The sequence below is a fragment of the Mustelus asterias genome, chromosome 11, assembly GCF_964213995.1.
Source record: "Mustelus asterias chromosome 11, sMusAst1.hap1.1, whole genome shotgun sequence".
NCBI classification, from domain to species: Eukaryota; Metazoa; Chordata; class Chondrichthyes; order Carcharhiniformes; family Triakidae; genus Mustelus; species Mustelus asterias.
This window is the reverse complement of record NC_135811.1, coordinates 94887999-94901171: the sequence shown is the minus strand read 5'-3', so window position 1 is coordinate 94901171 and position 13173 is coordinate 94887999. Positions and strand designations below refer to the sequence as shown.

At 44.3% G+C, this 13173-nt stretch overlaps 1 protein-coding gene across 2 annotated transcripts in view; it reads right to left on the bottom strand.

The window, feature by feature from the left end:
• Positions 1-13173, bottom strand: part of LOC144500683 (ceramide synthase 6-like) — a 48138-nt gene that overhangs the window by 16761 nt on the left and 18204 nt on the right. For both annotated transcript variants that reach the window (XM_078223994.1, XM_078223995.1), the window contains exons 3-6: positions 12807-12937; positions 8521-8578; positions 6472-6522; positions 2434-2526 (exon numbers count right to left, since the gene is read on the bottom strand). In XM_078223994.1, coding sequence (XP_078080120.1) covers positions 2434-2526; positions 6472-6522; positions 8521-8578; positions 12807-12937 — 333 coding nt within the window. The remainder of the gene's footprint in view (positions 1-2433; positions 2527-6471; positions 6523-8520; positions 8579-12806; positions 12938-13173) is intronic.

The following is a 13173-nucleotide window of genomic DNA, read 5'->3' as shown; positions in this document are numbered from 1 at the left end:
AATGATATAAACTCACAAAGACAACCAGCACAAGTGAATTTGTCCTTCAAGAGAGACCAAAGAATTGAAAAAAAATTAAAATTAATTTGAAAAATCAAAACTAAGTAATAGGTTGGTTATATTTTAAGATGTTAATAAATCACTGATTTTCACTACATTAGAGTTTAGTATTATAATTTCTATCCAAGCAGTGACTATAAAGCACGCTGTTCACAACTATATTGGGGGGGGGGGGGAATTCTCCTAAAAACATTTTAAGGGCGGGTTTTTAGAACCTCGTCACGCCCGATTTTGAGTGTGAAAATGTCAAAATCAGACATGTAGGGCCCCATTTTACCATTTTGTTTCTAAGTGCTGGGTGGACTTGAAACTGGGAGTGTTTCAGACTTGACTTTTAAACCCATTCTCAGGTGCCCCCATATGCACTCTGCCTGAACAAATATCAGCGATTCTGAATCGCGCTGCACAACTTGTGGGCGGGGCTTTATGCTCCTGAAATCCTGCAGCTCCGATCGGCGCCTCCAACTGCGCATGCACAAAAAATAATGAAAGAATGCTGCTCCCCTGCCACATCGCTCCCAAGCCGAATAATGCCTCCCCCTGGCCCCCACAGAAATTGCCCTACCCCCACAACATTACTGACCCTCTTATCCCCCCACCCGCCCACCACCCAGACCAATCGTGGGCCCCTCCCCCACCGATCTCAAGCAGAGTGGCAGCGGAACCCCCTTCTTCTCCCCACACCTCCCCCCCAACCGATCTCAAGCAAAGAGCCATTGGACACTTGGCACCCACCTCCTCACTAACTGGAGCGCCCGAATCAGACTTCTATGGAGCATGTCTGTTTCGCGACGATTCTGGATGGGCGAATGCGATGGTAAAGGGGGAACTGCCGGTAAAATTGGGCGTGCAGCCCATTAAGTCAATTTAAATGCATGCACGAGAGAGAAAGAGAGAGAGAGAAAAAAAGAGGCCCAGAGATGTCAGTCCTAAGCCTGCTAATGATATTTAAATTGTATTTAAATCAGAATTTAAATAAATTATGCAGCTCCGTGCCGATTTCTGGCACGGATCTGACAGCGCCAGAAATCCAGCTGCTGGAGATGCACGGAGGCCGTGGCACCCAGCAGGCAACCCTCGAGACGGCCTCCTCTCGAGTCTCCCGGCCCACTGCGCTGAATCCCCCCCAGGATGTCACAAAACACCTTACAGCTAATGAGGTACTTCTGCAGTGTAGGCACTACTGTAATGTGGCAACCAATTTGCACAGAGTAAACTCGCACAAACAGCAATATAATAACGATCAAATAAGACAGGTTGGAAAGGCTAGGCTTGTTTCCACAGGGTTTAGAAGAGTGAGGGGGACTTGGTTGACATATACAAGATCCTGAATTGTATTGACAAAGTGGACATTCCTCCTGTGGGTGAATCCAGACCTAGGTGGCACGGTTTTAAAATTGGGGTCACCCTTATTTAAGATGAGGAGAATATTTTCCTCTCAGAGGGTTGAGCGACTTCGTAACTCTCTGCCTCAGAAAGCAGTGGAAGCGGGGTCACTGAATATTTTTAAGGTGGAGGGAGATCTTGCAGAACAAGAATCTAAGGTTATGGAAGGTGGACGGGGAATGTGGAATTCAACACAAACAGATTAGCCTCATTGAATAGCGGAGCAGGCTCGAGGGGCCGAATGGCCTACTTCTGCTCCCATTTCATATCTAATCGGTTTGTGATGTTGACTGGCAACCCCCCTGCTCTTCTTCAGCATAGTGCCATGGAATCTTTTATGTCCACCTTAGAGCGGATAGGGTCTCATCTAAAAAAGACAGTGGCCAGAATTGTACCGGCACTCCCACCCCGACTCGCAGAATGGCATTCATTCTCCATTGGCCTTGGATGGGATCTTACGAGGCTCAGGTGGGCGAGGCGGTAAAATTCCGGCAAGTGCCTCTGACAAATGCAGCGCCCCTCCGTACTGCACCATTATGCCAACCTTGACTCATTTTTGTGCTCAAATCATGGAATAGGACTTAAACTCTCACCTTTAGACTTGGAGGCAAGAGCGCTACCAACTGAGCCAATGGCTAGGATACAACATAATAATGCATCACATACTCCACTGTCCAGTTCAATCCACCAGCTGGATAAATACAGCATAAATATAGCATTGGATTTCTGCAGCATAGTATCTCAAGTTTTCCTTTCTAAACAATGGCTCCATGCTGCTGACCCCAACTAAAGGGAGCCACGCATTTCTCGGAGGCGTTGATACCAAAACCCAAGCAACATGGAGGCTTTTTATGTGCTGGACATCTCATCACATGTTAGATTCAAGTAGCTATTTGAACACCAGATGCCACCAATGCAACATCATCATCTTGGCTACTAATATAAAATTACCGATGCCTGCACACCATCAAGTGACCAGAGGCTTACCTTTCTTTTAACATCAAAAAACTGTGAAAATATCAGAGAACCATAGAAAGCAAACTCCATCATGAAGTGTATGTAGACTTCCGATGAAAGTTCCTGTGAAAAAGGGTGAAAAAACAGGATGTAACTTTCTGTTTCAAGCAAGTTTCCTCTGAGTGACGCCAAAGAGACAGACACAAAAGGCAATCAACGGTTTTGTTCCCCAAACCACAGTGCTTTATTTTTACATTCTGCCCACTTGGCAGAAACTGCCCACAAATTCACCGGGTGACATCTCACATTGATCCTGAACTGTATGAAGCTGCTTCTACTGAGCAGGCAAGGGAGATGACTGTCTGAAAATTAAACAGGATTTTGTCACCACTGATTGTAAAGAATAATCAATCAAAATGCTAAACCATGAGTAGGTCAATAAATCACCTACCATTCTGTTCCAATTTTTGTTTGAATTCTGATTATGTAGAACTTGGGCAGTTTCAAAACGAGACTGAGTTTACGTCGGAAACCTCCAACCTTGTCCACAGCTAGGATTCTCCGGTGCTGCTGCAGTGAATGGAGTGTTGGCCGAGCGCCACATTCATTCTCGAAGGCAGGGGGGGCGGTGGGAATGAATGTGATTGGAGAATCCCACCCTTAATTTTTGCGACAGTTTTCAATTTTCTTTTTAAATGCTGCTCATCTGTCAGTGGTGGGGACTTATCCATTTGTCGAACCCAGTGTCGGCATCAATCACGGGTAATGCATGTTAATGTAAAGTTCGGTGGTCCAAAAATCTACCTATACCCTGAAGCTTTACTCAGTTGTTGACACACGGTTGTCTCTGAGTTGCATTTAAGATCCACAGTCATGCTGAAGAGTCTATCAACCTCAGTTGTGAATATACTTAACGACTGATTGTGCTCTGGGGAGGGGAGGGGAGGGGGGGGGGGGGGGGGGAGAGAGCTCTGAACTTTCTTGTTATCTGGGTGAAGGGGTCTCCAATATCTTAATGGATGCCATTTGCATCATTCTCAGCCTTTTCCCCCACCATTTACGTTTCATTTGTCTTCTTATCAATGACATCTTGGTCAATTACACAAACTTCCCTCCTCACCCTTACAGTATAGATCTCGTCCTACTGTTTTTGTCTTCAACTCTGGCGAAGGGTCACCCAAACTCGAAACGTTGGCTCTATTCTCTCTCTCCACAGATGCTGTCAGACCTGCTGAGATTTTCCAGCATTTTCTATTTTTGTTTCAGATTCCAGCATTTGCAAAGTTTTGCTTTTATCCATTCATCGGAGTCCTGGATGGCTGACTCCTTACTCTGACATTTATAATTATTATAATAATTAAGTTGGCATTTTTGAGGAAATGTCAAATCGATGAAGGTGCCATATTTCAGATGAGAGACTCAAGACGTCCTGATGTGGTGAGATTCTGCAATGATGCAAGCTATTTTTTTCCTTTCTAAACCTGCTTCATCAGTAAAGCTTTTGCCTTCCATGACACCAAGCTGTGGCTTTCTCTGCCAATTTTGGGTGGGTTTGTGCTGTTGCTTTGCACTCACTTGGATCTAGATTGAAGTTGTCCAAGCCCATTATATCTAGAACGGGAATGGCTGATAAACTAAGGTCTCCATTGCCCCACATCAGACCAACTGGACACAAACCCATTTTTAGGATCACATGTGGTTACTCAATCTTTTGCATGTCTAGTCTTCAAAGTGGACAAAGCTGGATAAATGGAATACTCTTCAATGTTGCATCCAATGAGCAAATATATTACCAGACACATATCATAGGAAACTCATTTATTCTATAGTGCAGGGCCCTGCCACAACCAAATAAAACCAGACTTGCCATTTGGCTATAATTTAATAGAGAAGTCCATCCCACTTCTGTGTTTAAACATCAAGTAACATATACTTTATTCTGAAAATAAATTGAAAGGTTTAGTAACTGCCACCATTTTAAAAGTTTTTTTGTTGTATTCTTATTAAAAATATCTTATGAATTAGTTGAAACAACTGGGGGGGGGGGGGTGGGAACAAAATGAGTCTTGGATTAACTTTCCAGTTGAGAACGTGAAGCCGTTCTCCGATCGGATGTGTAAGGTGACAGAAATTTGGTTTGGCCTGAAGGTTGGAGCTGGTCAAACTTGTTGGACAGATAAACTTATCCCCAGAAAGATCAAAAATTGATATGTTATCTTTGGGGGTCACTTAAGTTATGAAAGTAGGCACAGGTTGACAGGATGTTCACCAAAAAGAGCTACAACTAAAATTGTTGTTTTATTAAGTATAATGAAGCATGCACCAAGCCTAAATGTGAAGAAAGAAAAAATCAAGTAATAAATACATAAAAGTCATTTCTTTAAAGTAATAGTTCTCTCCATGTTTTATGAAGAAATATGCATTATTTACAGATGTATAGGCACTAGAGATTGTGCAGAGAAGATTCACAAGGAATGATACCAGAAATACATGGATAAACATCGGGAAAGGATGAACAGACTGAGTCATTTTCCTCTTGGAAATAAGTGTGTCTGAGGGTTAACCTAATCGAGGTATTTAAAATGATGAAAGGTTTTGATCAAGGGGATACAGAGAGAATGTTTCCTCCTGTGGGGAAGAGCACAACCAGGAGGCCATCGATATGAGAGGGGAGAGGTACAAAAGGGTCCAGAGGGGCAATTTTTCGCTCAGAGGGTGGTGAGTGTCTGGAACAGGCTGCCAGAGTCAATGGTAGAGGCAGGTGTAATTTTGTCTTTTACAAAGCATTTAGACAGTTACATGAGTAAGGTGGGTATAGAGGGATATGGGCCAAATGCATGCAATTGGTTTAGTGGTAAAAACTGGGCAGCATGGACAAGTTGGGCCAAAGGGCCTGTTTCCATGCTGTAAATCTCTATGACATAAGATGGTCACCAAGAAATCCAATAGGGAATTCAGAAGAAACTTCTGAAAGAGTGGTGAGAATGTGGAACGAACAGGGTGTATTTAAATGAATAGTATACTTGCATTTAAGGGGCGGCTGGACAATCACACAAGGGAGCGGGGAATAGATGGTTACAGAGAGAGATTTGGATGAGGAAAGCTGAGGAACATGATTTAGTTAGGAGGAAAAGTCTACTTCTGTGCTGTATTTCCTATGTAATCTTGTGTGAGAAAGAAACGAAGGCAGTAATTGGGCTTGGGTATCGAGCAAGGCAAGAGGCAAAATGGGGATCAACATTTTTTAAATGAAGCTATATGCTACCCTGGTTATTTTAATTCTACCTTTTTGTTATTCTTTCATGAGATGTGCGTGTCACTGGCTGGGCCAGCATATGCTGCCCATCCCTAATTGCCCATTTCAGAGGGCAGTTAAGAGCCAACCACATTGCTGTGGGTCTGAAGTCACATGTAGGCCAGACCAGGTAAGGAGGGCAGATTTCCTTCCCGAAATGACATTAGTGAACCAGATGGATTTTTCCAACCATCGACAATGGTTTCATGGTCATCAGTAGATTCTTATTTCCAGATATTTTAATGGAATTAAAATCTCACCAGTGGGATTCAAACCCGGGTCCCCAGACATTACCCTGGGTCTCTGGATTACTAGTCCAGCAACAATACCACGACGCCACTGCCTCCCTGCCTCTGTTGCCTGGCCTACATGTGACTCTAGACCCACAGCAATGTGATTGTCTCTCAAATGCCCTCTGAAGTGGAGGGCAGTTAGAGATAGGCAACAATTGCTGGGCCCAGCCAGCCCACATCCCATTAAAAAATTTTTTTAAAACAAAGCAATCCTTCAGGGCGAAGCCTTTGACTACCCCCATCCCATCAGGTGGTAACTAAGCGGTAAATATTAATTTGTTGCTGTTATGAATCGATGACTGTAATATGCAAGAGATTGACCAACGAATGCCTTCAAAATGTTCATTTTTTTCCCCCTTCTATGATGATACAAACATGAAGGTAACAACAGGAATCATTTTTATCTGGGATCATAGGGTACAAAAAAAGGTGCCACCCCAACCCAACCGTTAACAAAAATATAATGAAAATGATCCTCACGTGAAAGGGATAGTTGTACCAGCATTCTCTGCTATCCCATAGCCAGGAACTCTGTTGAGAGGGGAAGCATACACACATTTAAAAAGTCATTATACTTTCAGCTTAGAACAGAATTTAAAAAAATAAATTTATGCAGAGAATATTTTTCAAAATGCGTGCGTGAATGTTGACACAAGATTAAGTGTCTAGAATCAGAGACATTTACAGCACAAACAGAAAGAAAAACAGACCCAGAACCAATGATGAGGCCAAGAAAGCAAAGAAAATGAGTTACAGTTCACCCGTGGATCTCTTTAAATCCAACTGATGCTCATCCTGTTTTGCAACAGTTGAGGCCTAAGCACTGGCCTTAGAAGATTCTGGCTGACTCCCAGTTGAGTTGTTTGCCTCCTGAGTGTTTAAGCTGCCAGAAAAAATGTTTGTGCTGGAGTTGTTGACTGGGCACTGATTATAGATTAACAAACCTGCAAATTTGTTCAATTGCGCTGGGCAAATAGATGTCAAGCTTTCAAGACCAAAGCTCCTCTCCGAACGCTGAGGTAAATTTATCCTGTGAGTTTGCTGAACCGAAGGGGCCAACCAGGTTCCAAGTTCATTCCCTGGATCGTACCAGAATCATATAATCTCGACAGTGCAGAAGGAGCATCGAGCCTGCACTGACAACAATCCCACCCAGGCCCTATCCCCATAACCCCACATATTTACGCTGCTAATCCCCCTGACACTAGGGGGGATTAGCAGGGAATTCATATGGTGTTCGTGGAAGTGGAAATGACTAGGGTTGGGGAGCATTTTCCGATCAGGGCCATTGTGATCTCCTGGACTCGTTTCGATCGCCTCAGGGGGTCGGAGAGGAATTTCCCAGATTTTTTTCCCCCATATTGGCCTTGGGGTTTTTCACTCTGGGTTTTCGCCTCTCCCTGGAGATCACATGGTCTGGAATGGGGGGGTGGGGGTGAGTTAATAGGTTGTAATGAACAAAGCATCGTAGCTGTGAGGGACAGCTCGGTGGATAGGATATTGGTATGTAGATAGGCTGGAAAATTGGGCGGGGATCCTGGATTCAGGATTCAATCCTGGACCGGGGAGCGGCGCGGGCTTGGAGGGCCGAAGGGCCTGTTCCTGTGCTGTATTGGTCTTTGTTCTTTGTTCTAGGGGCAATCTACCTAACCTGCACATCTTACGATTTTGGGAGGAAACTCTATCCCACACCATCCCCATAACCCCACACATTTACCATGGATAAGCCATCTAACCTACTTGGGACACTAAAGGGCAATTTAGCTTGGGCAATCCACCTAACCTGACTGTGGGAGGAAACCGGAGCACCCAGAGGAAACCCACGCAGACACGGGGAGAATGTGCAAACTCCACACAGACAGTGACCCGAGGCCGGAATTGAACTCGGGTCTCTGGTGCTGTGAGGCAGCAGTGCTAACCACTTAGCACTGTTCTTACATTCTGATTTGGAAAAGGCATATTCTTGTGAAGAAGAATCTTAAGCATTTGCAGTGACCAACTGAGGAGGTTGAATAGATGAGAGCCAGTTCACCCCTTCGCACTTGGTCATAATAGCCTCAAAAACTATGATCCAACTGAGCGAGCCCATTCTCAGTTAGGAAAACAGAAGGGGCCAAGGCTGCATCTTGCCTCAAGTGTTACGAAATAAGGATGGAGGGAGTCGCGGGGGGAAAAAAAGAAATCAGCCAGCTATCCCACTTCTCATGGTCAGCTGCGAATGTGAAGCTGTGCGAAAGGTGACCAGATTCCACTCTGATGCCAGGCAGTCAACCGGCTCGCTGACTGGCAGCGTCGCGGCTCAGATCTCAGTAAGTGCCACTTGAGGTACGATACCAGGTGGTGACTCATGCCAATGGAACCATAACCCAACATGCAGCAACCCACCTTCAAGAGATAGGAGGGTCAAGAGTGGAGAAAACGGACAAAGAATATTTTCCCCCCATTCCACCTCCCCAGCCCAAAAGTTTACATGTGGCATGTACCAGCACATGTTCCAAGCCAAAATCATACACGGAGTTGTTTCCTTACCTTTGACAGGTAATAAAAACTGAATGAAAAGGCCCATAGATAGAAAGTGAACTTCCACCTGCAAAAAGAAAATAAAAGCTTTACGAACACAATGCAACATTGCACAGAAACATACTCTTTTAATTTTAGAAAAAACCCAAATGCATGCACTTTAAACTATTTGCTCAGTGTTGTTCATTCTCTATTTGGGGTACCTCATGCCAGTAGATTTCATAGAATTCCTACAGTGTAAAAGGAGGCCATTTGGCCCATTGAGTCTGCACCAACTCTGCGACAGAGCATCTTATCCAGGCCCACCCTCCCGCCCTATCCCCATAACCCCATGCATTTATCCCACTAATCTCTTAACCTACACATATTGGAGCACTAAGGGGCAATTTAGCTTGGCCCTTCCACCTAACCTGCAGATCTTTGGACTATGGGAGGAGACCGGAGCACCCAGAGGAAACCCATGCAAACACAAGAACAGACGGCACGGTGGCACAGTGGTTAGCACTGCTGCCCCACAGTACCAGAAACCTGGGTTCGATTCCCAGCTTGCGTCATTGTCTGTGTGGAGTTTGTACATTCTCCCCGTGTCTGCGTGGGTTTCCTCCGGGTGCTCCAGTTTCCTCCCACAGTCCAAAGATGTGCCGGTTAGGTGAATTGACCATGCTAAATTCTCCCTCAGTGTACCCGAACAGGCGCTGGGGTGTGACGACTGAGGGATTTTCACGGTAACTTCATTGCAATGTAAATGTGAGCCTACTTGTGACTCATAAATTAATAAATAAACTTTAAAGTGCAAATTCCACACAGTCACCCAAGGTTGGAATCGAACCCGGGTCCCCTGGTGCTGTGAGGCAGCAATGCTAATCTCTCTGCCACCGTGCTGCCCACAGATATGACAAACCACTACAATAAAGGCCCATAGTTCTGCAAATTAATTGCATTTTCACGCACTATCCTATGGAGCAACCTGCACTGTAAGGTCTCAGTATTTATTGCCCAGTCTCAGTTAACATTGTCACGTCTGGTTGGACATAATCCTGGGAGGTGTTATCACATACCTCCATCCACCCCTTCTCCCAATCCTGCCATTTGGTGAACCAACACATCTAATTCACCGTACACTGCCTTCCCAAACCAATTGGAAATAGCCTATTTATTACCCAAATGGATGACTTTGACTGCTAGTCAAATGGACACTTTTTTCATTGTATCTGATATTATTTGTAAAAAATAAAGAAAAAATATTCAGTTGTACAGAATTTAAATATTGCTGAAAAGAGGGAGGTGCATCTTGCGCTCATTAAGACAAATGTAAGAATATCAAAACTTTGAACGATCACAACAATTTATACTCCTGGAGAAAAGGAAGCTGATTGGTTGGCGAGTCAAGTCCAATTGGCAGAGGTGTTGCCATGGAGAAGACAATGGGGAACTATAGGCTTCCCAAGCCCTCGGATAATTCAAAAAAAAGGCACAAGGCTTGATCATATTCCTGTTGTTTGCAGAGAATGGTTCCCCGAGAACTGGTCCCCGAATATGAATGTATGTCACTTCTAGTGTGTTATGCCCCGAGGGTTGCTTACAGTAGAGTCCTCCAGGTTAGTCATCAATTGCTGGAGGGTTGAACAACCCTATTCTCAGTGGCACTCCCACTTAGAGAAGGAGATTCTGGCAATGTTGGAAGATTCGGCTTACCTCGCCTACTTAATTTTTAGCTGGACCAAGATAGAACTAATATTAATTCTCTTTAAATACACAAGGTTATATTTGGACCTGGAACAGTGCTTGGTAGAGTCCGTGTGTCAAAGATGGGAGGGCCAAAGCTGGTCTGAAGTAGGCCATGGGCCTCAATTAAATAATGTGGACAAGCAACATGTTCATACCATACTTCCATGGGGAATTCACCTTTTTACAGCAACTAATTTCAGTCACCCTGCCTCACTAGGAGTTATCCCAGATCAGTAGCAGGTGGGGATAGGGAATATGCCAGAGAAAGACCAATTGCAACCGGCAGGAGTGCTGTGCATCGGGAGAAGTGTTCCAGCTCCTCAGGAAGACTTCAAACGCATTTATAGTTGGCAACCATTCCTTAGGCCAATCGAAGAATTCTGAGTGAGACACGTCAACCCTATTTCTGTGGGAGGACCAAAGACCGGCATTAAGTTCGACATTTAAGGGCCATCATGACTGTTTGTGGGTGACTGTCAGGGATACTTAAAAAGAAAATGACCGAATTCAATTTCAGGTTGAACCTTTTGCCTTTGGGGTGTAGGTGTTTGTCCCTGAAGTTGAGCGCCTATTAAAATAGGTGCAACGACGCCCAAATTCCATCCAATATTTTGATTTTGCTACACCTGCACATCTTTCAATGCAGTCATGAAATGTTCGTAGTAATTGGCCTTTCTGTAATGAGAGTTTTATTAAAACATTTTAAAATTTGTCCCACTAAATTACTGACTAATTTCATCCATCTCTCCACAGCCCCACAATTTTTCTTTTGCCACCCTGGCCATCAGACTTCCCACCAAAAGCTCTTATGCTTTCATCGGAACCCCTCATGCTCGGAGGTGTGCAAGAGCAGAGCCTATCCAGGACTCTTCTTCCGCTCAGGTCTCTGGCCTCTGCTTGACTGAGATCAAGAAGTGCAGAGAACAAGGGATTAACTTCTTGGGGCGAACGGGATCAAAGATTGTGAGGAGAAAGCACGATTAGGCTATTGAGTTGGATGATCAGCCTTGATCGTGATGAATGGCGGAGCAGGCTCGAAGGGCCGAATAGCCTCCTCCTGCGCCTATCTTCTATGTAAATCTGCAGCATATAATAGCACTCGGACGTGCTGGTCTCCACCATGCCACCTTCATGTTAAAATGATCTTTTCAGTTCTTAGGGCAATCTCTACAAATTCTATTCGCCAAAAAGGCATCAAATGAAGTAGATGCTTTGCTAGAGGAAGCAAAGGAAATCAGCAGGATAGCAATCCCACTCATGGGCAACTTGCTTGCCAAGAGAGTTGGCAGGCTCTCTCAGTTACCCACCGGGTATTTACTTTTTATTCTTTTGTGGGATGTGGGCACCCTGACAAGGCCAGAGCTAATTGCCCTTGAACTGAGTGGCTGGCTCGGCCATTGCAGAGGGCAGTTAAGAATCAGCCACATTGCTGTGGGTTTAGAGTCACATGTAGGCCAGGCCAGGTAAGGACGGCAGATTTCCTTCCCGAAAGGACATTAGTGAACGAAATGGGTTTTTAATCACAATCAACGATGGTTTTATCGCCATTGTTACGAAGACTAGCTTTCAATTTCAGATTTTATTTTATTTATGAATTTAAATTCCACCAGTTGGGATTTGAACTCTTATCCCCAGAGTATTAGCCTGAGCCTCTGGATTGCTAGTCCAGTAATGTCGCAACACAACTGCTGGGGGAGGTAACTTGCAACAGATGAATGTTTGTGTGTTCACAAAAGGTACATTGGAAGGTTTAGCAACTGGGCAAGGATCTGGCAAATGGAGTATAATGTGGGCAAATGTGAAATTGTCGCATTTTGGCAGGGAGAATCGAAAATCTTATTGTCTAAATGGTGAGAGATTGCAGAGCTCCGAGATTCAGAGGGATCTAGGTGCCCTCATGCGTGAATCACAAAAGGCTAGTATGCAGGTGCAGCAAGTAATTAGTAAAGCTAATAGAATGTTGTTGTTTATTGTGAGGGGAATTGAATAAAAAGTAGAGAGGTTATGCTTCAGTTGTACAGGACACTGGCGAGACCATATCTGGAGTACTATGTACATTATCGGTCCCTTTATTTAAGGAAGGATTTGAATGCATTAGAAGCAGTGCAGAGAAGGGTCACTAACCTAATACCTGGAATGGGCAGGTTATCTCAGGAGGAAAGTTTCCTCACGCTATCCGCTTGAGTTTAGAAGTGTGAGAGGTCTTGACAGCATGGATGTGGAGAGGATGCTTCCTCTTGTGGGAGAATCTAGAACAAGGGGTCACTGTTTAAAAATAAGGGATCGCCCATTTAAAACAGAAATGAAAAAGGAAATCTCAGAGCGTGGTGAGTCTTTGGAATTCCTTTTCTCAAAAGGCAGTGGAAGCAGAATCTGAATGTTTCTAAATACAGAGCTAGATAGATTCTTTGTAAAGAAGGGGATAAAATATTCTCGAGGTTAGGCGGGAGATAACAAACAGATCAGTCATGGTCTTATCGAATGGTGGAGCAGGCTCGAAGGGTCGAATGGCTTACTCCTGATCCGAATGTTTATTTGTAAAACATTGTATTGCAAGAATCAATTACATGCTCTCGCAGAACTTTGTCAGCAGACTTGGTTTGTCCTGGTATCTCCGCAGCTTGAACCATTGTATCACTTTCTTTGTATCCCAATCCAGCTGTTTTGCCAAACGAGTCAGGTGGTTTTTACCTGGTTCCTACAAAATTATTACAAAAACAGCCACATAAAACTCAAGGAAATGTCAGAAGCTATTTAGCCGAATTACAATTTGCCAATTAACGTACTGGTGTGCTTTGTGCTTATTCTCTGCCCAAAGGCAGGTCCGACCCACAGCATCACAACCTCCACCCCATGCTAGGCAAAGACTCTGCTCCCAAATTCACCCCAGTGGAACAAGGATCAAACCCACTGTTGGCACCAATCTGATCCACC